The sequence below is a fragment of the Macaca mulatta genome, chromosome 6 (assembly GCF_049350105.2).
Source record: "Macaca mulatta isolate MMU2019108-1 chromosome 6, T2T-MMU8v2.0, whole genome shotgun sequence".
Taxonomy (NCBI): Eukaryota; Metazoa; Chordata; class Mammalia; order Primates; family Cercopithecidae; genus Macaca; species Macaca mulatta.
The window spans coordinates 179,574,381-179,601,050 of record NC_133411.1 but is presented as its reverse complement, the minus strand read 5'-3'; the positions used below and the strand labels follow the sequence as shown (position 1 = coordinate 179,601,050).

Sequence of the window (26,670 nt, the reverse complement as noted above, 5' to 3'; positions counted from 1 at the left end):
TAATCATTTGCTGGTTATAGGCTGAAGCTGCGCGATCATCCTGTAGACCCTAAAATCTCTCAGCAGGAGGCCCTGTTATCCTCTTCATCTCTGCACTCCCACTCACACCACAGGGGCTCCAGACTTTTCATATCAGAGGGTCTTAGAGGTGGCAATCTTTTTGGAAGCAAAGTGTTGTGAAGGGTCTTGTCTTGAAGTTGCATTTGTATTTGGGTCGGATGTTTGCTGGGGATGGCTTGGGGGCTGGGGAGGATGAAGTCACTGCCTGGCACAGGCCTGGCACAATGTAAGTACAGTTGACCCTCCGACAATATGAGTTTAAACTGCATGGGTCCACTTACATGCAGATTGTTTTCAACCAAACATGATAGAAATTGCAGTATTTCTAGGATGTGAAACCTGCATATACGGAGGCCCAAGTTTTTGAAAACACGAGTTCCTCTGGGCCGGCTGTGGGACTTGAGTATCTGCAGATTTTGGTATGGGGAGTCCTGGAACCGATCCTTCACACATACAGAGGAACAACTGCACTAATAATTGGACGTCAAGTGAATGGACTAGCCTTCCCTTTTCACAGCTTACCTCTCTTACCTAATGGAGTCATGAAGAAGTGATTGAGAGTGTAAGAAATAGTTCTGTTTATTGGTTAGAACATGGTATAAAATTACAGCAATTTGCAGGCATTCTGGACTTCTCGGGAGGGACATGCAGCGCTGGGCTCAAGCAGGGGATGTGGTGGAGATATGGACCACTGGGCAATGGCTCACTTCCTAGACATATTAAAGGACTTGCACTACCAGCACAAATGCCAGTGTGAGAGAATTATTGGTCCTCGTTTCTGGAAACAAATGACATGGGCAGTTTGGGTCATCAGAAAATGCCACACTTAATAATTCAGTCCTATCCCACATATATTAGGTGCTGGCTCTCCCAATCTGGTTATGACAGATCCTAATTGTTCTGGATAACTCTCATTCTTCCCACCAAAGGAAGAGAAACAGGCACATTGGTTTGGGAGGCCATCAGATGATGGTGTGCATCTGGCTCAGGTCCTCTTGCTTCCAGATTCACCAAAGTTTGCCTGACTTGGAGGCAGTGGGCTGGGGGCATGTAAGCAGAATATTTTGTGCACTACTGTTTAAGCTCAAGCAGAGGGACCTTCCATAGGGCAGTAGTGTGAGAAGATGAGCATGCTTCCAAAACAAACTCAAATTTCATCTTGTCTCTCTCAAGAAGAAGAAGGAGGAAGAGGTGGCAATCAGAGACTGAGCCACATAATGCTGGGTTCCATAGAAAGTCTTCAGCAGAGAATTCTTCCAAAGTGTGAAAGGTGTTTCTGTCCCAAGAGTTGGTGTGTAAAATCAGAACGAGGGCAGATCAGGATGTTAAGGTGGTTGCTTAGTACAATGTCTCTGAGAGCTGAATGGCTGAGTGTCACCAGTTACATGACATTTTGAAACAGCTGGAGAGACCTCATGATGTTGTCATCCTGGGAGAAAAGGAGGGGAAGAGGATGGTTAGAACTCTGAGTCCCCTCCCTGAGAGCTCTGTAACTCTGGTGAGCAAATCTCAAGCATGGGTTTCCTATATGGGGAAAACTCTACAAGGGTATGAAAAACAAGAAGTAAGGATGGGGACATAAAAAGTGATCAGCTCAAAGTAAAAAGCATCACCTGTAGCCTTAAAGAGGAATTCAGAAGAAACAAATCATCTAGTAAAATAGTGAGTTCTTTTAAGAAGCTCTGAACAATTACATTTCATAAAATTATTTTTATACATCCACTGAAATGATTATATTTTTTCCCTTTTTATTCTATTAATGTGATTAATTACACTGACCAATTATGAATGTTAAACCAACCTTGCCTTCCTGGAATACTGCTTTAGATTCTACACATTTTGATAAGTCATATTTTTATTTTATTTTTGATTCAAGATATTTTCTTCTCTGAACCATGAATTAGAAGTTTATTGCTTAATACCCAACATTTGAGGATTTTTCTACATTCAATACTATACCTCAGAGAATAAATAATAGAAAAATGTAAAATACAGAACATGCAATGGAGACATACAATAAGAAAACCCCCCAAAGCTCTCTCTTTCAAAAAAATCAATAAAGTAGATAAATGCTTATTAAGACTGCTTTTCAAATTATCAATATCAGAAATGAAAAGGTTAATGTCAGTATAGGCTTATTTGGCTCATTATTCTGGCAGATGGAAAGTTTAGTTGAGCATCTGCATCTGGTGAGGGTTTCAGGCTGCTTCAACTCACAGTAGAAAGTGAAGGGGAGCTGGGTGTGCAGAGATCCCATGGTGAGAGAGGAAGCAAGGTTGGGGGTGGGGAAGGTGCCAGGCTGTTTTACAACCAGCTCTCAAGGGAACTAACAGAGTGAGAACTCACCCCCAAGGGGGTCAATGTTCATTCCATTCTAGTTGTTAAATATCTTGGATATCACCCTGCGTATAGGACATCTACATAACAGGGTGGCTGTGATGTTTATGTATGTGCTTGAAACTTGGTGGGGGCTCAGTATGTGCTAGTAACTTCTCCCCTGCTTTCTTACATTTGCTATTCTTCTTGGCTGGAGTGCAGAGTAACTGTGTACATTTTAAAAATAATGTAGGGGTACAAATGGATTTCTCAAAAGTAGATGAAGCAATTATTTCCAGTTCAGTCTCTGGGGACTCTGGGGCTGGTCTATTGGTTAGACTTAATGAAAGTTGTGTTCCCAGGACCAGCATCGCTGGTGTGACTGGGGAGAATGTGAGAAAAGTAACATTTCAGGCCCCACCCCAGACCTACGGACTTAGAATCTGCATTTTAACAAGATCTTTAAGGATATTGTTTCACACATTAAAGTTTTAGAAGCCTTGGTCCAGGGCATTTGTGTTAAAGTGACCCAGATCTAGAGTCTCTGGGATTGAGGCCTGGAAATATACATTTTCAGAATCATTCCAGGCAATTTTTATGCACACTGTGGTTTGAGAATCACACAGTTGTAGATTCCCCGCCCTGCTCCCAGCTGCTTCCTTGTTGTCTGGGGAATGGGTCATCAAGCCAGAGGCAGACTAAAAAATAATGGTGTTGCCCTCTTGGGAAGTCTATTTTCACAGAGACCCCCTGTGAGTTTTCACATCCACATCCCCCCAGACGCCTACTTAGGCTCTCTGTTCAGTCCTGTGCTTAGCCAAGACCAACCACAGGCCAGGCTGAGGAGTGGAACTGCTGGACTTCACAGTTGTTGCTAGTGTTGTTGGCTCTGATAGGAGGGGTTGCAGGTATGTGCAGGTTTCTCGTCACCTTCCTTCTGCAGGTCCCCAGGCCCCAGGTTTCCTTTCCCAGATGTAGAATTGTTGTGCCCTGAGATCTCTCCTTACCTCCTGACATGATTCAAGAAATTCATCTAAAGTTACGATGCCATCTTTATTTTTGTCCATTTTCTGAAAGACAAAACAGAAAGAACTTTATGGAATCTGGTGATCTCCATTCCAAAGCTTACTCCCCTGCTTTCTTGCTGGAGCACATTTCATTCATTGCATTAACCAACTTTGCCCTGAGAATGAGAGTTGTCTTTCACTGGCCAGACAACTCCAGTTAGGTCCTCATTACAACACTTTGACCCCCGTGAGTTTCCTTAAATCAAAAGACTTGCTCTGGACACTCATCACCTCACTGCTGGCTTATTCTGCTTCTTCTGTAGACTCCCTGCTACCCTGTCCCTCTGGCAGAACACTGGGCACAAGAGGTTCTGATTCTGGCCTGTTACTTGCTGTACAAACTTGCACAAGGCCAGAGAGGATTCTCTTTTCCCATCTGCAAAGTGGGAAGTTGGGCTAGAGTGAGCTCTGATATTCTCTGATACTCTACCACTAGACAATTTTTTCCTAAAATGCCCCAATGATCATACCACTCCCTTAGTCAAGGATCAGCAGTAGTTGCCCATCCTGCACCAGAGCAAGGCCAAACTCTTGCAGTTAAGGTCTCATAATCTGGCCCTATCCTAGTTTCCAATCTTGTTTCCCCTCACTACCCAGACACAAATGCTTAGCACCTCCACAATTGTAATTAGTGAAGTCTTTCGTGTTTACTCCGATCCCCTAATTTTTATGGATTTAGAGTTCATACTATACCACTCATATTTAATAATATACTTTCTTGTTCTGTTCTGTCATGTACACTTACAGCTTAAGGAGATCATCTGTTTCTTGAGGACAATGTATCTGATAGTTCTTTTCAGTTTCCAACCATGCTTAGTACAGGGTTGGACACAAATCACTTGCCCAGATGCTCATGGGTTGACTTGATCTAGGCTGGGCTTACAGCTCACGTGCAGGGTGTGTGCACTTACCTGAAAGAAGACGTCCACATGCTGCCTTGGAGTGTCCTCTTTGAGCACAGGATATGTGTATTTCCCCATCATGTCATAGATGGCTTTGACAATGTCCATCATCTCCTGGAGCAGGGACATAAAAGCACACAGTGTGGGGACCAAGAGGTCAAGCTCTTCCGAGGCGACAGAGTTTGGGGCTCCTTGTGTCCCTTGGCAATGAAAGTGATTAAAAGGTGAGGTCCTTCTTTGGCAGGTGATAGGGAGTTAGAAAGCAAGCAGAAGGGGCTATATTGTGGGAGCCCTTTTAGGGAGGAGATGGTAGACAATCCTTAAAGCCCGCAGAAGCTCATGGGTAGGTTACCTCATTACGGGCATTGTCATCAGTGCAGGGTGATGTGTGGGATCCCCATTCACAGGCTTGAGGCAAATAAAATATTATTCTGAATTTTTAAAAAGTGAATGTTCTAGCCTAGAGATTTGAAAATCCCCATAGGTTCTGCCACTGTTTTAAGTTAAGAAAAATGAATCAACAGCCAAGATTATCCACAGGGCACATGAGGCCAGTAGTTCCACAGACTGAGGCCCTTATTAAAAAGATCGGTTCTCAAGTGCACCCCAAACCTATTGAACCAGAGCATCTTAGGACTCGGTCCTGTGAGTTTCCATGTTTATCAAGGTACATTAGGAACCATTATTCTGATCGTTCTGGCACAACTCAGAATGGGGATAAAAGAGCGTTTGGGATGTTTGATGTGGTTTCTACAGAGATCCAGGAGACAGTCTGATTCCATGTGCTTATTTTATTTTATTTATTTTTGTTTAATTTCACCTATTAATTTTAGACTTACAGAAAAGTTACAAAAATAGTACAGAGAGTTCATGCATACATTTCACCCAGTTTCTTCTAATGTTAACAACTTGCATAACCAGAGCACAATGACCAAACCCAGGAAATTAACATTACTAGACTATTATTAACTAAACTACAGGGCTTATTCAAATTTTATCAGCTTTTCAACTAATATCTTTTTTTCCCTTCAATGATTCTACATTGCATTTATTTGTTGTGTCTCTTTAGTCTCTTCTAATCTGCATGAGTTTCTCATTCTTTTTTTTTCTTTTACCTTTTTTTTCTTGAGACAGGGTCTTGCTCTGTCATGCAGGCTGGAGTGCAGTGGCACAATCCTGGTCACTGCAGCCTTGACCTCCCAGGTTCAAGCAACCCTCCCACCTCAGCCTCTCAAGTAGCTGGGACTACAGGCAAGTACCACCACGCCTGGCTGATTTTTTGTAGAGGTAGGGTTTTGCCATGTTGCCCAGGCTGGTCTCAAACTCTTGGACTTAAGTGGTCTTCCTGCCTCTGCCTCCCAAAGTGCTGGGATTATAGGCATGAGCCACTATGCCCAGCCTGAGTTTCTTTCTTTCCTTGTCTTTCAGGACCTCACACTTTTGATATGAGTACAGGTCAGTTGTTTTGTAGAATATCTCTCAATTTGAGTTAATCCTTGGTTTGGTTATGATTAGATTGAAGTTATGCATTTTTGGCAAGAATATCACAGAAGTGATGTTATAACCTTCTCAGTGCATCATATCAGGGAGTTACATAGTGTTGAGATGTCTTATTACTGATAATGTTAACCTTGATCACTTGATTAAGGTGGTGTCTGTCAAGTTTCCTTGCTGATTTAGTATCTTTCAGTGGATCTTGCCTATAAAAATTATTATTGCAGTGTTTGCCTGATGGTAATTTTGTATTGCCTTTATTCCTTCTATATTTATTAATTAAAATTCTTCTGTAAGGAAGAGCTGCCTTCTCTCCTGCATTTATGTATTCAGTTATTTATTTATATTACAATGGACTCATGGACATTTACCTATTTTATAGGTTATAAGCCAATACTTAATAATTTTTAACTTTGCTCAAATCGCTCTCATTTTGGCTGTTGAGAACTCCTTCAGGTTGACTCCTGCAGTTTTTATTATTTTTTATTTTTTAGCACTTTCATACTTTCCAGCATGATAAAGTACTCCAGGCTCATCTTGTATTTTCTCTTACCCAATCTTGGAATCAACTATTCTCCCCAAGAAGACTGGTTCTGTTTATTGATGAACGGTATTTAGAAACCAAGGTCTAGGTGCTAGGTGTGATCACTGCTACAGGGATGTCATTGCTCTGAGGTGCCCTCAACAGATAGAACGAGGAAATACATGTCTCTATCCATGTGTTTATTTTTAAATGCGTACTTTACAAGCCCTTCACATCTACATGGCCACTGATGCTTTTCCTGTCTGATATTTTTTTTAAATCACAGAAAGGGCTTAAAGAACAATTTTGTTGCTCTCTCAGGATTTTCATAGCCTACAACTTGGATGAGATTATCTCCAAATGATTGCTAAGGGAAGAGCCTGCTGTCTTTTCTAAGAAGCTACTTATCCATGCTTTCTTTTTCTTTAAGGGGTACTTTATTAATTCTGCCCTCCAGAGAGGTCTGATGGATTAATGGGGACAATTCTGCCTCGTTTGCAAATTACAAAATGGGAGTAGGAGCTAGTAAGTTTATTCAGTGATGGAATAATGAGTGAACCAAAGTTGAAGACCAAGTAGTATAAATCCCACTTCTGTATTTTTTTCTTTATATATTTTGCAAGGTAGTATTTGAATATTTTAGAGCATCATATGTTTGCATGTGTATATAATCATTTAGTTGTTTACAAAATTGAGATATACATATCACTTTATCAAGTTATTTAAAAATGTAATATATCATACTAATGTTTATTTTACATTACTTTTTCATGATTTTAAGTGGCCACTGGCTATTCCGTTTTATGTATTTACTGTAATTCATTTTACAAATCTGCTATTAGTGGCTATGATGGTTATCACATTTTGGGGCACTATTACCTGAAGACTCTTCTTGCTTTTACGTCTTTGCGTCTATTCTTTATTTCCTTGGGACATATACCAAGATGTGGTTTTATAAGGAGAATGGGATGCATAACTTTCAATGCTTTTGATACATATTCCTCAAATACCTTTTAGAAAGTTTATATCAGAACACTCTCAGCAACTATGTATGAAAAACCACTTTCCACCAGCCTTCAACAAAGACTTTACAAAATCTTTGCAATTTAATAGATAAGTGATAATTCATTGTTTTTAAAGGTAAACATTATTTTCTTAGTGAGGTTTCTAATATATGTATTGACTATTTTTATTTATTTTCCCATGAACTATTTTTTCATCTGCTTTGCTCATTGTATTCATCTATTTCTGATTGGATTGTGAGAGTTGTTTATATATTTGTGTAGATTTACTAAATTGTTAAAATCTCTTAATAGGTTTTTAATTTATTTAAAAGATATTTTTATGCATCTACCATGTGCTAGATATTGTGTCAAAGAAATACAAACATAAGCATGATGAATATGACTCTTGCCTTTGTTAAGATGAATGTCTACTGAGGAATATCAATCCTTTCTCTCATCATAAATTGCAGATTTTTAAAAACAAGTTTGTCACTTGCTTTTCAACTTTGTTTATGGTATTTTTTGATATACAGAATTTTAAAATATTTACAGCGTAAAGCCATCAATAATTTAAAAACTTGTTTCTAACTTTGATTTTATGGTTTTTCCATTCTATGATCAGATATTCATGTATGATTTTTAGTTCTTTTTAGTTAAAAAACAACTGTACATATCTATAGTGATTTTGGGTTTATGGTACTAAGTAAGAATATTTACTTACTTGTTGCCAAAATAGTTAACCAGTTTTCCCAGAATCATTTAATGATTCATTACCTCTCTATTCAATACGCTATGTTTATTATGAACCAAGATGGTATTTGTACTTGGGATTTCTATTCTGTTCCATTGATCTACCTGTTCCTTCTCTGATATTATAATATTTTAATAGTTTCAGCTTTATAATATATTTCAGTATCTGGTAGAACAAATCCTACCATTTTTCTTCTTTTTGAAAATTATCTTTGCTGTTCTCACCTGATTAATCTTCCAATGTAACTTTATAACAATTGTGCCAAATTCCCTCCCCAAATAACACTTTCATTCGGATTCAAAATAAAATAAATTTAAAGTTAATTAGAGAAGAATTGCTGTCATTACAATATTGCTATCTTTATAATATACATTCCTTCAGAAGATGGTATGTTTCTCTACTTATCAAATTTTTCTTTCTCTTCATCTAAATTATGGATATTTAAAAATGCCCATGTGCTTTAAATTTTATTGTGATTACAATGAGAATATTTTTATTACAATTTTCTAGCTAGTCACAACTGATATATTGGCCACACAATTTCTTTTGTGTATGTATTTTATTACCAGTCACTTTGGCAGCTTTTTAAAAGTTCTAGTTGTTTTAAGTAGATTTTCTTGCTATCTTTTTTCTTAGATAGAAAATCATGTCATTAATAAGGAATGTTGTAATTTTTCATATTTAGATTGCATTTCTTTTTCTGTTTCACTATATTTGAAGAACTTTCAAGAAATGTTAAACAGTTGTGATGTCTGACAGCTTGCACTCTTGCCTCGTCTTTTCTTCAGTGAGAATCTCTGCGTGTTACCATAAAGTATGAAGCTGTGTACTAGGCTAGGGTATTTTCCATTATGCTGAAGATGTATTTTATTCCTAATTAATTGAATCTTGAAAATTATTATGAATAAATGGTAAATTATATCAAATACAATTTTAACATCAAATGGTTTAATCTTTTGATATATTAATATGATAAATTATTTAATATGCTTTATCTGCTACTGGGCTATTCCTGCATTCCTGGAATAAACCTTATGTTAGTCATGTGCATTTCTTTATTTTATTTTATTGCTTTTTTGAGGAAGGGTCTTGTTCTGTTGCCCAGGCTGGAGTACGGTGGAGTGATTATGGCTCAGGGCAGTCTTGAACTCCTGGGCTCAAGCTGTCCTCCTGCCTCAGCCTCTGGAGTAGCTGGGAGCACATGCACGTGCCACTACACCCAGGTAATTTTTAAATTTTTCTTTTGAAGAGACAGGCTCTCCCTATGTTGACCAGGCTGGTCTTGAACTCCTGGGCTCAACCCATTCTCCTGCCTCAGTTTCCCAAAGTGTTGGGATTACAGGTATGAGCCTTTAAACAGAACACTGGGATTAATTTCCTATTATCTCATTTAGGATTTGTAATCTATATTTTGAATGATATTGAGTTCTTATTTTCTCTTACCTGCTTTATTTCATAGGATTTTTTTCCTTCAACACATTTTTTTGAGTGTCTTCTATTGGTTAGGCACTTCCGCCTTACACCAAGATTTTCAACAAATAAATTGAATTTATTGGAGCATAATTTACTTATAACAAATTCACCAATTTTAAGTGTACTGTTTGAAGAATGTTGACAAATGTATCCACCCATGTAACCTCCACCACACTCAAGATATAGAACATTTTCACAACCAAAAGACATCCCTTCACACTTCTTTGCAGTAAGTGCCTCTCAACCTTTGATGCCAGGCAACCACAGATCTAATTTCTGTTACTATAGATTAGTTTGCATTTTCTAAAATCTTATGTAAATGGAGTAAAACAGTGTAAACTCATTTGAGTCTGGCTTCATTCACTCAGCATGAGGTTTATGAGCTTCATGCACATTGCTGCATGCAATTATAACATTCCTTTTTACTGCTGAGTAAGAATCCATTGGATGAACAGACTACAATGTATTTACCCATTGTCTTGTTGACAGACATTTGGGTCGTTTAAGTTTTGAGATTACTATGAATAAAGCTGCTATGAACATCTTTGTACAAGTCTTTATGGAATTACATATTTTTATTTTGGTGAGTAAATACCCAGGAGTGGGACTTCTTTTCTTCTTTTTTTTTCTTTTTTTGAGACAGGGTCTTGCTCTGTCACCCAGGCTGGAGTGCAGTGGTGCAATCTCAGCTCACTACAACCTCTTCTCCCCAGGGTTAAGCAATTCTCCCACCTCAGCTCCCTAGTAGCTGGGACCACAGGTGCTTATCACGTCTAGCTTTTTGTTGTTGTTGTTTTTGTATTTTTAGTAGAGACAGGGTCTTGCCATGTTGCCCAGTCTGGTCTTGAACTCCTGAGCTCAAATGATCCACCTGCCTCAGCCTCCCAAAGTGCTGGGATTATAGGCGTGAGCCACCATACCTGACTGGAATGGGATTTCTGGGTTGTATGATAAGTTCATGTTGAGCTTTATCAAAGATGCCAAAATGTTTTCCAATATGCTTGTACCATTTACATTTCTGCCAGCTATCTGTGAGAGTTTCTATTGCTCCACATTTTTGCCAATGATTGGTATTGTCAGTCTTTTTAATTGTGGCCATTCTGTGCAGTTGTATTTCATTATGGTTGTAATTTTCATTTCTTTGAAGACCAGTGATATGGAGGAACCTTTCATGGGCTTACTGGCCAACCTTTTATGGGCTCACATATCTTCTTAAGTATCTCATCAAATCTTTTGCCTATTTTATATGAAGTTATTTATCTTTGTATTAAATTATAAATGTTCCTTATGTATTTTGGATGCCAGTCTGATATTGGATTGGTATCCCTGGTATCTTTATATATCTGGTATATAATTTGCAAACATTTTTTTCCAAGTCCATGGCTTGCATTTCCATTTTCTTAAAGGTGAGGCACAAAATTTTTTAACTCTGATGAAGTCAAATTTATCTACTTTAAAAAATGATTCCTTATCCTTTCCTACTCCAAAGTTGTAAGAATGTTTCTCCTATGTATTCCTTAAGAAAACAGCTTTTGTTTTAATATTTAACTCTATAATCCATTCCAGGATGATGTTTATGTTTGGCATGAGGTTAAGGCTAAGGTCCATTTTTGTTTCCAAATGGATATACAGCTGCTGCAAAACGATTTGTCGAATACACAATTCTTTCCTCTTTGATCTTTTTGGCATCTGTTGCATTGACATATGGGTGAGTCTATCTCTATTTAAATTTTTTTTTTATTTTTAATTTTTGTGGGCACGTATTTATGTGTATATATTTATATATGTGTATATATATATGTATATATTTATATGTATATATGTGTATATACACATATTATGTGTATATATTTATGGGGCACATGACAAGTTTGATACAGGCATACAATGTGTAATAACCACATCAGGAAAAATGGGTATCCATCCCTTCAAGCATTTATCCTTTGTGTTACAAACCAATTACATTCTTTTAGTTAAAATGTTCAGTTAAATTATTGACTACAGTCACCTTGTTGTGCTATCTAATACTAGGCCTTATTCATTCATTATATATTTTTTGTACCCATTGACTATCCCAACTTCCCCCATAGCCCCCCCTACTATCCTTCCCAGCCTGTGGTTACCATCCTTTTACCCTCTATCTTCATATTGTTTTGATTTTTAGATCCCACAAATAAGAGAGAACATGGGATGTTTGTCTTTCTGTGCCTGGTTTACTTCACTTAACATAATCACCTCCAGTTCCATCCATGTTGTAGATGATTAAATCTCATTCTATTTTACAGCTGAATAGTACTCCATTGTGTATAAGTACCACATTTTCTTTATCCGTTCATCTGTTGATGGACACTTAGGTTGCTTCCAAATCTTGGCTATTATAAACAGATGTACAACAAACATGGGAGTGCAGATATCTCTTTGATATACTGATTTCCTTTATTTGGGGTATATACCCAGCAGTGGGATTGTTGGATCATATGGTAGCTCTACTTTAAGTTTTTTTGACTCTCTATTTTGATCCATTGATCTATATGTGTATCCTTATGCCGATTCCCCGCCGTCTTGACTACTGCACCTTTTCATGAAGTCTTGAAGTAAGGTAGGTTTAGTCCTTTAACTTTGTTCTTTTTTTGGTTGTTTTGGTTATTTTAAATTTTTTGCATTCCCAAATCAACTGCTACAAAATACCTGCTGGGATTTTGATTGAGATCGCACTAAATCTATAAATCAAATTTGGAGAATCCACATCTTAATTATATTGGGCCTTCCAACCCATGAGCATGATATATCTCTGTGTTTATTTAGTTATTTATTTCAGCAATATTTTATAGTTTTCAGTGTATGAGTCTTGCACCTATTTTGTTGAATTTTTCTCAAAGTATTTTGTGCTTTTTGATGCTATTTTTTCTTAATTTAATTTTGTGGTTGCTTGTTGGATGTAGAATTATAAATGATTTTTGTAAATAGAACGCATGTCTTCACTTTGTTAAATTCACTTATTATTTTTCGCAATTTATTTGTAGACTCTTAAGGTTTTCTATTAATACAATTGTATCATGTACAAATAAAGACAGTGTTAATTCTTCCTTTCCGGTCTATATCCCTTTGATTGCTTTAAATATAGTGAATTATATTGATTGATTTTTGAATGTTAAACTAACCTTGCATTCCTAGAATAAAACTCACATAGTTGTGGTGTATCATCCTTTTATATATTGCTGGATTCAATTTGCTAATAGTTAGTGAAAGCTTTTTGTGTCTGTGCTCATGAGGGGGACTGTTTTGTACTTGTTTCCTCTCATAAGACCTTTTTTTCTTTGGTTTGGGTATCAGGGTACTATTGGACTTATAAAACAAGTTGCAAAATGTTCCATCCTCCTCTATTTTCTAAAATTTTTTGTAGGATTGGTATTAGAATTCACCAGTCCACCATCTGAGCCTATAATTTTATTTGGGAATGGTTTTTAACTGTGAATTTTTTATAATATAAAAATTTATATATAAAAAATTCTAATATAATTTCTTTAAATGATACAGAGCTAGTCATATTTTCTGATTCTCTTTAAGTCTGTTTTTGCCTTTTGTGTCTTTCAAAAAACATGTTCATCTAACAGCTTCCCAGGGGAATATGGATGGGCCCCTTACCCTAGCCCTCCACCATCTGACTCTGTTGACCTGTCAGCCTCATCCTGCACCAATCTTCGGCTTCATAACTTCATCTGCAACCGGCTGCAACCTTTCTGTTTTTGAAACACATGAAGCTTTATCTTGCCTCAAAGCCTCTCTAGTGGCTCTTCCTTCTGCCTGGAACACTTTTCCTGGCTTTTTGTATAACTGGTTCCAGTATGACAACACCTCCTTAGAGAGGACTTTGCTAACCTTCCCTGCCAAAATATCTTCTACCTGTTGATTCCTTTTTGGCCTGTTTATTGTCCATCTCTCTATACTGCTCCAGTGTGAGGCCTAGTCTGATTGGTCACCTCTTTACTTCCAGCACCTAGAACACCTAATAAGTCTTCAAATGTGTGTTAATTAAAAACATGACTAAATGAATGAGGAATGAAAGTTGGATAAACTCTCTGAGCTTACAGAGAGAACCTTGCAGCGTTGAGGTGAAGATAATTGCGCTGATATCTACACTCCAGGCAGTGCACCTGGCACACAGGAGCTCAGTAAGTGGAGTGTTACACGATGCCAAATTCCAGCTTCCACTGAGATACCATGGTACAGTGGATACTGAGGGTATTTCACTGGCTACAGACGTCTTCTGAGGTTCTAAAAGTGCGAAGCAGTGAAGATTCAGAAATTATTTGTGATAATTTCTTTAAAGACAGCTGTACCTTCCATTACCCCCTTGGAGGTTGTATTAGTAGGCAAAATAGGTTAAGGCCAATATGACCCAGTTATAGGCTCCTCTTAAAACCCTTTCTTTTCTATTCTAGGTGCTACCTACAATTCCACCATTTCAACTTTTAGCTTTAACTTGTGGCTCCCAACCTTCCCAAATGCACGTTCTCTAGGGAAGAGTAACTCTTTACACTGAAACAAGTCAGTTTTACCCACTGTGTAATGTCTACTGAATCTAGGTGACCCAGGGAGAATGAATCGGTTTAATCCTTTCTGGGCGCTTGGGAACAGGCAGGGTAGGGCAATGAGGGAGGCCTTCTTTATTTTGCCAGGGACCAGCTCTGTTAGCCCCAAAGCAGAGCCTGCCTCATTCAGACAGCACTATCCTCAAGCCTGGGACTGTTTTCTGTTGGGTTAGTTACCTTCACTGGAACCCTCTCACACCTCTGGCTCCGGCTCACTTACCTCTTTGTTAATATATCCATCCTTATTGATGTCATACAAATTAAATGTCCACCTTAGTTTCTCATGGACAGTTCCTCTCAGTAAAATCGACAGAGCGGTTACAAAGTCCTGAGAAGGGGAAAAGGCAGGAGTGACATCAGGCAGGGTGAAGCTGTGTCTTTGGGTCAGATTGTGATACTCTCACAGAGTGGTGCCTCCCATGTCCTCTTGTCTGCCTGGAGGACGTGGCTATGCTCAGTGAAGAGCTCCTGCCTTCGGGTCCCTACCCTGCCCCATTTTTTTTGCCAGGTGCCCCCTTGAGGAAGAATGGAGCTCTGAGAGACACAGATCAATGCAGCCAACCCTGTTATTGCCTTATCCATGGCTGCAGTGGTCAGTCTATCATCCCAGTGGCCATATGGCCTAGTGGCTGAGGACGCAGACTGTAGGAACAGTCTGTATTGAGGGTCATTCTGCCTGCATTCAAATCCATCCTTTATTATTTGTGTGCTTTTTGACCTTGGGAAAACTACTCTCTCTCTCTTTGCCTTACTCTCCTCTTCTGTAAAAGGGTAATAAATAATAAAATGTTACCCTATAGGGTTATCGTGGGGATTAGAGTAAATGAGTTAGTACATCCAAAGCCCTAAGTACAGGGGCTGCCACTGGGAAGCAGTGTGCCCGGGAGCTCACACATTGTTGTTATTAGTCCCCCGAGTCCCTGAGTTCCTGCAGGCCAGGCAAAGTTGCTACTGCTTCTCCCCATCTTTAGGAAATGCTTACGAATGGATAAATGTGTCTTTGGTCTGACTGAGAGCTTTTGATGGTCCAGCCCTTCCCCCAATGCCTTGAGATTTAGAGGGGGAGGTGATGCAGAACCAGAGGACCCCTAGAGTGGACCCCAGATGAGCATACCTCGAACTTCACGGAGCCTGTCTGAGTGGTGTCGAAGGCATTGAAGAGGTAATGGGCATACGTGCTGGCATCTACAAGGCAGAAAAGGAGGGCAGGTGATGGGGGCAGGAATTCCACACAGGGAGAACCTTCCAAACAAGGCAGGGCTTCGACAAGAAAGAGAGGAGAGCGATGCTAGGGTGATGGAAAGAAGAAAATTATGGAGTGGGGCCCATTGACTCAACTCTTTGGGTTTGGGTGGGAAGTTAGATCTAGCAAAAGGTGAGATGAGCCCTTATCCCTCCCTCTAGCCATCGTGAGAAAACCTTTCTCCTGCCTATCTATGCACGGAATCGTCGGTGTATGAATGACACAGTGACTGCATGACAATGTTCTTCTGAGCGGCCATGCAATGCCTGGGATGAGCACGCACTCCAGAGTAGAGAAATCTGAACTTGGATGCCGCTGTACTACATAAGCTGTGTGACTGGGCATCAAACATGACCTCTCTGAGTTTCCCTTTCCTACCTCTGTACAATGGGATGGAGCAAGACCTATCTCTTGAAATTTGCGAAAAAGTATTTTAAACTAGAGCTATGCCTGGCATACAGTAAGAACTCAATAAACAGTGGCTTAGTGGAACTCAGAAAACTGCAATTCTGGGGCCTGCATGGGACAAAACTGCCTCCTGCACCTGATCTGGGTAGGGGCCCCGCACACCAAGGAAGGCGTCTGTCTGCTGCCAAAAAGGCCCTTGAGGAACAGGGCCCAAGAAGTGTTTGGAATGCTTGGATCTGCATTTTGTCAGGATCCGGGGAAGGTGTCTTGCAGGAGACAGCTCTTGGAGACAGGATGCAAGGTGGCATGTGACACATGGAGGCCACAGGAGGAGCCACTGATGTGGTCCCAGGCCCATGGGGACAGAGCTGGTTCCCGAGTCAGGCAGGGCGACAGAGCAGCTGCTGTGGGCCTGGCACACTTGTAACCTGGCTTAATAAGCACAACTTTATGTTTCCTGTCTCTTTTTCATTTAGTTTATTTTTATAGTCTTTGGTATTTACTGGAGTTCTTTTACAAAATTCCAGCTTGTCTCAGCTATTTTAAGGAAAAGAATCAAAAGTGCCCTGCACAATGGTGGCACCAGAATGGCAAAACTTGTTTCAGACCCTTATGGAATCTAATCCTGGTCTGCTACTCACTCGCTGTGCAACCTTGAGTACATTGCTTATCTTCCCCGAAACTCAGTTACCCCATCTGGGATTATAATACCTGCTTTCTAGAGCTGTTCTGAGACTTTGTGATGTTGCATTATCAGCCCTTCTTCCCCTTCCAGGGTGGGTTTGTTTTCAGAGTTCTTTCCTGCTAAAGCTTTGGAGACTCCCACCTCTCACGACGAGGGAGGTGTCCTGCTCTGAGTTTGCCCCTTCCTCGAGAAGGAAGCAGATAGCAAGGAAGAGTGGACTTGGAGGAGGGGAAGGCTATTCACCAGAGAGGGTGCTGGGCAAGATAGATTTCAAGGTCAGACTCACCTCCGTGAGGGAAAAACTGAGCATAGATCTGCTTGAATGTGTCTTCGTTAACCACACCACTGGGGCACTCCTGTGGGAAGGGGAGAGAGTCAGCAGGAGGTGTCTGAGGGCCAGCACTAGGAGAAGAAGACTGGGCCCAGCCTTGGTGTCTGGGGTTCCTCATGATCCCCAGGGGCAGGGACCTGTGCATTTCCACTTCTCCGAAGTAACTCCATCTCAGGACTGGAGCTGCTTTGCAAAATGATGAGACATTGTCAGAGAATGGGCACAGTGAGGTGGAGAGATTTGGGGCCTTAAGAGCAGAAAAACCTGGGTTTAAATCCTGGCTTAGCCAATAAATACTAAGCTTTGTGACTTTGGCCATGCCAGTCTCTGATTCTCAATATCCTTACCTGTAAAATGGGGCTAACAATACTTTCCCCAAGGGTATCTTATGAACCTATGTTAGGTGGTACTGAGTCCATGGTAGATGCCAAGCAGTGTAGATTTCTTCTCTTTTCTGGATGCTGTTCCCTCTGAGCCCAGTGCCTGCCTGGGAAACTTTCCCACAGGATCCTGCTCCAACTCGGCTGCCCACTGCTAATGCTGCCATCAGAAGGAAAGAAGCCCTGATGGTAGGAAACCAGGCACTTGGTATGTGCAATCAAGGCTAGTGTGGAAGGAAGAGGCATCCCAGCACCTGTCAGATGACTCCCAGGAGGGGCTAGAATCCCTGTGGGTCAGCACTTTGGAGAACAATGAGGCTGCGGTCAGTTTGGAATTGACCCAGCTCAGTTCTACCTATAGACTGCACCTGGAGGGAGGGTGACCAGGTGCACATTGCTCTAGCCCACCCCACTCCACACCACCCCAGGATTTGGGAATAAGATTGTGCTCTGAGAGTTAAACTTAAAAAAAAATAGATTAATATCCAGGATTGCATCTGAGAGCTCTCAAGCTGACCTGAGAATGCAGGAACATATTAATGTATTTAAAGTAACAGCTAAACAAGGCACTCCCATCCTCTGACTCCACTTTTGATTGTAACCTGGCTTCCACGTGGCTTCTAAGGAGAGCGGGTCCCAGCGAAGGGAGAGGAGTGTCTGGTCCCACTGTCAGTTCCATTTCCTGTGGTAAATTAATACACTGACATTCGGCTTACACATCAGTCTCGGTGAGCCTGGTTAGCATGAGTCAGCAGGCCTAAATCCCATTATTGTGGGGGCACCACCAAGTTGGAAGGTATGACTATGTTAAGGGTTAAGGCTTGACCCTGGGCTGGGGTGAATTCCCTGAGGATGTGCCACCCTGTGAAGTTTCTGGGCAGTTGGCCGTTTACTGTCTCCTGACTTTGCTCCATCCTCGCCTGGAGCCTTCCTTTCTAACCAGGTGATCTCCCTCTCATGTCCCCTTTATAGAGCTGGCCTTCCTTGTGTAGCCTTACATATGGGAAACTGCCTTATGAGCTCCCTTGGCATTGGGAAGAGCTTAGCCTTACGTGGGAAACCCCCCGAGGCCTTCAGAGCCTGCGCGGGTCTTACGTTTTTGAAGCCTCGATAAAGGACCTGCAGCTCCCTCTTGGTGAAGTTGGTCTGGGCCTCAAGCTGCTCCAGTCCCTCGGGCCGATGGCAAACCATGGTCATCTCCAGCTCATCTTCAATCTTATCTGGAACCAGAGGAGATGGCATTGGAATGGTTGAACTTGGGGGTCACTCTTGTTAGGTAACAATCTGGGCTGTCAAAAGAGTGGTGTCACGACCTGGGATCTAGGGCTGTGGGCTGGGGTTGCACTGCCAATGGCCTTCCTATCTTGAACCCCACTTCCCTGCCCTGTCAGCCTCTGTGTCAGACACCACATTGGGGCCGGGGGGGGCTTCAGCTTTGGAGAGAAACATGTTCCCAGTGGAGGCGAAGGCAGAAGTGCTCAAAATAAATCCATATGAAAACATTTTCCTTGCTTTAAAAATAACTTCTTTGCATATTCAAATTGTTTCCCATGGAAACTTCTGAATTTTCCAGAGACACAGGTAAGTAAGCAGAATGATAAACACCTCTAGACAGCAAAGGGAAACAAAATTATTGAAAGAAACAGTAAACTCTCACCATTTGGGCCAACTAGGAATGGATAGCATGATTTAGCAGAAAGTTCAGATTACGGCATGTTAAGTATTAATGATAAAAATCTGAATGTATTTACAGTTTATTGTTTTGTAATGTCTACTAGACATCCTTAAATACTAGGAAAATATCTTAAATGGGAGCTACTTTGTACAAACCATTTGAAGGGCTCTAACAACAGTTGTAAGTAGTAGTTTAAGTATGCCTCCCATATGGACTATAATATAATATAAGATTGCATTAGTTATGTAGAAAGTGTCTGTCAACTAAAGCAAGGAATCTGCCCATCTCCCACTGAAGGATCACAAAGTCCAAGTCAGTGGAATTTTCAACGTTTTACCATCACAGAGGGGTAGGTGAGTGATTTCCTTTGGACCCTGCCAGAATGCTTTCTATAAACTTACGCCAATCAAGAATCAATTGCCATCTAACCTTCTCTGCCTGTTGTTGTCATGCAGACACAACAAAATCCATCTATTGAATGACTGTAAATCTGGGCTGGCAAGAATAGTGATGAGACGGGCAGCTGCTGGGAACATGCTTAGACCATGTCTCACCCCGTGGCAACCCACAGCAAGCACAGGCTGAGTTTCCACATCAGAGAACAAGGTGAGCAGGTGCATTAAATTGTGTGCATTTCTCTCATCAGTGTTGGTCTCATTGCACCAGATTTTCCCTGCAATTGTCACTTTCCCTTTTGAGACTTTGATCCCAATACAAAAGGAATCCATCAAATTAAGTTTGTATCTTGTACATATCCCCAAAGGTGATGGATGTTCGTGTGAGGCTCCAGTAACTTAGTAACAACTCCTAATTGCCATCTTTCTCATATGCTGGGCAATGCATATCACCTTATCCTGCCGGGACTAAGGCAGACGATTTGTTATAAATTAGATATTGTTTATGCCACAGAGAGACAAGTGGCCAGTTTCCCCAGAATTCATAATTCTTACAGAGCCTTTAATTATGGTTATGCTTGTAGCTAACAAGATAAGTAGCAATTATCTAAACGCTGAAGCATTTCTATGTAAACGAAAGGGCTTATTCTCAAAAAGAAAGAAAGAAAAGGAGAAAAATGCACTTCAGTCTAATTCAGAATGCTTATATACATATTAATATTTTGCATCTATTTTAACCCATTTTAACAGAGAAATTGTTGGTTTAAATCTCCTAGCATTAGATCTAAAAGCATTTTTATTTCTAAAATGCACATCTGTTTAATTGTGCATATATTCACAAGGAACTTCTGAAGGGGCTGCAGAGGTTTGCACATCCCTCCTTCTGCCCTTTAGGGATTCCCTGGGTACTGCCCAGGTGGCTTGAGTGAAGAGATGAAGCAAAAAATCACATTAAAATGCAAATAAAGAAAATGGAAATATTGTATTTTTTGAGTAAACGAGGCATTCTTGAAGACATCCGGTATACCATTAGATTTATCTCAGCCAGAAGCATGAAAGGGTTTTTGCGGTACTCTTAATTCCTTGATCTTCCTGTGACTGAATTCCTCACAAGCTCAGGGAAATTTCTTTGCGGGAGCTTGAGAGGCTCTTTCCGACTCAAGAAACAGCGCTTGTTTCCCATCACCTTCATAAAAAATGCACTAAGTAATTATTGCGATATCAGCTATTAAACCCACTTCATTAAGGAGGAACTGGACTTTATTAATAAATGAGTTGTTTGTTGTCTGGGCAGCAGGATCAATTTCCACATCAAACAGATTCTGTAGTATCTGCATATTTGGATACTGACTGCGAAGCTTTTGTTTTGTTTTTCGTTTTCATCATTGGCTAAGTGTCAGGCTGCGGTAACATCGGTTGTGGAAGGAAATTTACTTCTTTGGGGCTCAAGATGCTGGGAAGCAGCCTGCCTGTGGATGTTAAGACAGGGTTTAAAAGAGTGGCCCTGTCTTTCTTTCTTCTTTCTGTGACTGTAGTGAGAACTATAATTTATGTCACAATCCAGTATACACATATATATATGTGAAATGTTAATTAAATATTTTGAAACAAAAACTCCATGAAATGATCCCGTCCCTCACTAATGTGAGCTATGCTCCAGTCTGTTTTAATGTATTCCTTTGTAAACCCGTGCTGGTTATGACTCTCACGGGTCATGACTTTTGATTGGACAGCACTGATTTAACTTGTCTACAGCTGTGGCAACCTCACAGCGGTGCCCGCGCTGCCGCTCTCACATCAGCTCTCCCTTCCCTTTATTTGTATGTCTCATGGTGCTGGCCGCTGTAGATACATTCACAAGAAACTGTAGAGGTAACGGGCAGCGGTTTTCACCAACCTCCTGTTGCTCCCTGGGGGTTCCCTGGATGAAGCCCAGGTAGTCCCAGTAAAGGAAGGAGAATGGCCCAGCCCTGGGTGCAGGAGGAGAGAAGAGCGTGAACCCATGGGAAGCCTCCCTGACAGTTTCTTCTGAGGTTTGTTCAAAGTCTCTGATGCCAGATGTTGCTAGTCATTACTTTGTTATAAAAAATAATGATGAGCCAGTTACTAAGTCAGACTTGAGTTTGAATGGTTGAGATAAAAATTAACTTGAGATGTAATACTGTGGTGATAACTACATGACAAGAATAAATTAGAACACCTTCTGTTTGTAAAGTACTTTTAAGCCATTCAATGTTCTCATGCCTGTTGTTCCATAACCTTATGTGTGATGGGAGTGAGGGAACCATTGCCTGCGCATGTGATATTAAGAAGTGATTTTCTAACTGTGAGTGCCTCACACGGTGATGAATACCTATCACTAGGGGCAAAGAGAGATGGAATCACCGACTCTAGAGGATGCTACACAGGAAATTCTCAGATTGAATAGTAGATGATTTAGATTAACTGATCCTTAATGTTTTGGGATCATAGACTCTTCTGAGTGTGGAATGAAGGCTTTAGACTCTCTCAGAAAAAAAATGCACAGTCACTGTATGTTTGCCTATTCAGTCATGTGTCGCTTACCAACAGGGATCCTCTCTGAGAAATGTGTTGTTAGGCAATTTTGCCATCGTGCGAACATCGTGGAGTCTACTCACACACACCTAGATGGGGTAGCCTGCTACACACCTAGGCTGTATGGTGTGGCCTAGTGCTTCTAGGCTACAAACCTGTACAACGTATTACTATTCTGAATACTGTAGGCAATCATAACTCTCTGGTAAGTATTTTAAATATTTGTGTATCTAAGCATACTAAATTTAGAGAAAGAAACTATGGTGTAAAAAATAAAAAATGGTACAACTATTAGGACATTTACCATGAATGGAAGTTACAGGACTGGAAGTTGCTCTGGGTGAGTCAGTGAGTGATGGTGAGTGAGTGTGAAGGCCTGGGATGCTACTAAACATGAGGTAGACTTTAGACATACTGTATGCTTAGGGCTATACTAAATTAATAAGAAATTTTTCAGTAAGAAATTAACCTTAGCTTGCTCTAACTTTATTTTACAAACTATTTGTTTTTTTTTTTCAAACTTTTGGACTCTTTTGTGATAATACTTAACTTAAAATACACATTGCCTAGCTGTACAAAAATATTTTTCTTTATTTTCTTATTTTGTAAGCTTTTTCTCTATTTAAAATTTTTTTGGTTTTATTTTTTTTCTTTTAAAACTTTTTTTATTTGTTTTTTACAAATGAAGACACAAACACACACATTAGCCTGAGACCACACAGGGTCAGGAACATCAAGATGTCACTGGGCAATAGGGATTTTTTAACTCAGTTACAATCTTATGGGACCACAATTGCGTATGTTGTGTTGTTGATGGAAACGTCATCATGCAGAGCATGACTGTACTTTCAGTGAGTTTCTGTATTTTAAACACATCTAGCCCATGCTAAGCTATTCCAGCGTAGGAGATCTCTTCTAAACCTTGTCACTAACTGGCTTTGTCTGAGTCCTAAGTCACTGAGCAATGGGTGACAGATCTGGACCTAGAATCCAGTCAGTCCAGGCCCCTTTCATCATATCTGGTTTCCACATGTCCCCACAGTGGATTCTGCTTCCCTCAAGCACAAATTGCAAACCAGCTTGTAGCCAGCCTTGTAGCACCCCTGCTCCTACGAAGCTGTGTGCTTGTGTACCAGTTAGACCTGGACTGTGAGCAGTGGGATGACCCACACCTTGGGTCTTTTCCCCAGTGAGATGTCCCCTCTGTCACGCTCAGGACAGTGACCATGACCATCTCCTCGCTGGACTGGCCAATAGTGCCTCCCTCACGGTGTCTCTGGGTTGGACTTTATACTTACCCATGTAGCTTTTTTTTTTTTTTTTTTTTTTTTTTGAGATGGAGTTTTGCTCTTGTTGCCCAAGCTGGAGTGCAATGGTGCGATCTCGGCTCACTGCAACTTCACCTCCCAGGTTCAAGCTATTCTCCTGCCTCAGCCTCCCAAGTAACTGGGATTACAGGTGTACATCACCACGCCCAGCTAATTTTTTTTGTATTTTTAGTAGAAACGGGGTTTCACCATGCTAGCCAGGCTAGTCTTGAACTTCTGACCTCAGGTGATCTGCCCGCCTTGGCCTCCCAAAGTGCTAGTATTACAGACATGAGCCACTGCACCCAGCTACCCATCTATATTGAGATTACAAAATAGTGATCCTTGGCTTGAGTGTGACCCAAAGATAGGTCTTGTTTGACCTGTAAAATGTGTCTTAATTATTTTGGAATTAGTTGTCCATGTTTAAAGATGAGAGATCCATGTACAAATATGGATATCTGATTTGTCTTGAAAAATGGGATTATCTGACAACTTTGGTCTCAAATTTGGACACTTCAGCAGCCTACTAGAGTTGAACAGTGGTCGTCCCCTCTGGGCAGCCAGAGCCTCTAGGATACCCTGTTGTTCACCCCTGGCTCACAGAATTCATTTATGCTGCCTGCCCTGTGCAACAGGCATTGAGTTTTTGTTTTTTGATCTATACCTACTTACCCTTCCACCTACAAACCACATAGTCTACTCCTCACTGTTTATTTAAACACATGCCACTTTGTCGCACAAAGGACTTGAAGCCGATTATAGGAAATAAATATGAAATAAAAGGAGATAAAGTAATAAGAAAAACTGCCTCAGTAAATGTTGATTAGATTAGGAGGTGAAGACCATGGGGAAAAAGAGAACACAGAAATTCAGGCCATTTGTTTGAAGCAATTACTACACTTGAGCTGCAAATGGGCTCTGAGTTTTTACAAATGTCTGTGAAAGGAAAACGTAACCATTTCATAGGGGGAGCAAAGCTTTTCCTGTAGCTTGTCTCTAAAAGAACATTTCCAGCTGTTTCTATATATGTGGGGCTTGCTAACAAGGGGCACAGAAAGCTGGTGCATGAGAAGACTAATTATAAAACATGAACTTGATTAAGAAGCTCTGCCTTCGCAAGTCATGTGACCAGAGTCAAGTTAATTTAAACTGTTTTTTACCTCTCTGATACTGGTAATACCACCAGGCGATGTCTAGGAAAGAGTGAGAAAACATTTTACCAAATCCGTTCATCAAAAAGCAAAACACACTTTTATTGTCCATGGAGAGAGGCCGCTCTGAGGGTGTCCACGTCGCTGTCCAGCTTGACATATGTGAAGAGCCTCTCAGTAGCAGAGCTGAAGCTGAGCTCCCTGTCCTTTTCCCATGGTCAGAACAGGCAAGAGCAGTGGGTTGCCTCCCAGTGCCCATGGCTCCCGCAGGGGCTCGTTGAACATGCCCTCAGCCATGCAGTCATGCAGCCTGCAGAGATGGGATGGCACATGGCAGAGATGTGCGATGTTGGATGGGTCCTTGGAAACACCCACATGTTTGACTGAGGAGTGGCTTATAAGACACCCTCCACAATCAGGAGATCCCCGTTCCCCCTCTCTGCTTCCTTGTGATTTGAAGCTGCATATCTTGTAGGATTATTTGTTTGCTCACTCAATAACTGTCAATGAAGTATCTACTAGGTACAAGTCAGTGAATAAAACAGCTCTGTTCTCTGCTCTCTTGGAGCTTACAGCCTACAAGTCTTTGCTTCTTTCTTCCCCCATTAAGCTTGATTAGTAACCAGATGCAGAAAAAGAAAAGGGCAGTTGCAGAAGAGGGTTAGCACATTGGGATGTGTGGCAGAGTGGGTGCCGGCCAAGTCCCCCATTATGCTGAATATAAAATACAACACAAAATACCAGACCTGGAAAATTATCCATGGCACAGTGGAGCTGGGTGAGTCCAAGGTCCCAGAGAGCGCCACCAGATACTGTCCTGCTGGCCTTTGTGGGTCTATTTGGTGGTCGGCCTGGTTTTCCTCTGTAGGCTCTTATTTGAGCTTCCACCTGTCTTGCCAGCAAACTTGACCACGAGTGTGTAAGGCAGCCCAGCCACCATCTTGAGTGTGTATTAGTCTCCAGTCCCCCAATCTGCAACCCCAGACAGCAGAGGCTTATTTTCCTGCTGCTTTTCAAAGTGATAGTATAGGTGAGCATCCATTGGAGTGTTTTCACTCATCTCCTGACCTGTATTCCATGGGAGAAACTTATTTTGCTGAATTTAGTTGCCCCTTTGATCATTCTGGTTAGGTGGCATTTGTGTTTATTTATTTTTTATAAATATGCTTTATTTTTAGAGCTGTTTTAGGTTACAGAAGAACTGCACAGAAAATATAGAGAGTTTCTATATATTCCACCCTCACAGTTTCTCCTATTATTCACATCTTGCATTGGTGTGGTATATTTGTTCCAACTGATGAACCAGTATTGATATGTAAATATTAACTAAAGCCCATAGTTTACATTAGAGTTCACTCTTTGTGTTGTACAGTTCTGTGGGTTTTGACAAATGCATGATGTCATATATCCACTGTTATAGCATTATGTAGAATAGTTTCACTGCCCTGAATACTTTGATAGCATTTTAATATAGATACGTTTAGAAATATGCATTGACATGCTCTGGTGTTTCAGGAATGTCATAGGTATTAGAAAAGAGATGAAAAGACATAATACCTGTTTACATGAGTTCTCAGACTGGTGAGGAGGCATACACATAGACCACGGATTAGAAACTCAAATGCCAGTGGTCATTGGCAGGTAATTCAATCCTCCCACCTCAGCCTCTTGAGTAGCTGGAACTATAGGCATGTGTCACTATGCCTGGCTAACTTTTTTGTACTTTTTTGTGGAGATGAGATCTTACTATAGTGCCTAGGCTGGTCTCAAACTCAAGCAATACTCCTGCCTTGGCCTCCCAAAGTGCTAGGATTATAGGCAGGAGCCACTGTGCCCAGCCTAATTCAATTTCTAAGTAACTCATTTATCAAAAAAGCAACCTCATGGTAATTAAATCATGGTAATTTTGAACTAAATGATAATGAAAATATGACATATCAACACTTGTAGGAAGTTGTTCAAGCTGTACCCAGGGGAAAATTTAAAAGAACATGACATACTTGAGCTGCAAATAATTTACAGGACCGTGCGCATAAAAACACAGAATGTTGTGCTTCCTCTTCAAATTGTATTCCTAGTATTTGCAGTGGTTCATTTTCAATGTTGCCTGAACTATATTGACTACATTAGACATTGTATTAATGATGGCATGCTGGCATCTGAAGATGTAATCTTTTCTTCCCCTTAAACATGGTTGATTAGTTCGTTCTGGATGCGTTTAGCATCATCTTTTTGGTTGACAGCATTCCCTAATATAATCAGGGGCAAAAATCCTCGTTGGTGCTTTCATGGAGCAGAGAGGGGATGAGACGGAAAGTCCCATTTGGTCCTTCAGCTTTAAGTCTTAGATTCTT

General features: G+C 40.7%; 1 protein-coding gene across 3 annotated transcripts in view; it reads right to left on the bottom strand.

Annotated features, from left to right (window-relative positions):
• Window positions 1-614: 614 nt before the first annotated feature.
• The window catches only part of KCNIP1 (potassium voltage-gated channel interacting protein 1), a 232,720-nt gene continuing 206,664 nt past the window's right edge, over window positions 615-26,670 (bottom strand). For 2 of the 3 annotated variants that reach the window (XM_028849912.2, XM_077937440.1), the window contains exons 2-8: window positions 18,325-18,449; window positions 16,805-16,874; window positions 15,297-15,367; window positions 14,403-14,510; window positions 4,355-4,459; window positions 3,384-3,446; window positions 615-1,489 (exon numbers count right to left, since the gene is read on the bottom strand). In XM_028849912.2, the coding sequence (XP_028705745.1) occupies window positions 1,442-1,489; window positions 3,384-3,446; window positions 4,355-4,459; window positions 14,403-14,510; window positions 15,297-15,367; window positions 16,805-16,874; window positions 18,325-18,449 (590 nt within the window). In that variant the 3' untranslated portion in view covers window positions 615-1,441. Of the gene's footprint in view, window positions 1,490-3,383; window positions 3,447-4,354; window positions 4,460-14,402; window positions 14,511-15,296; window positions 15,368-16,804; window positions 16,875-18,324; window positions 18,450-24,325; window positions 24,359-26,670 lie in introns of all 3 variants that reach the window. The other variant, XM_015141392.3, reaches the window with a different exon arrangement.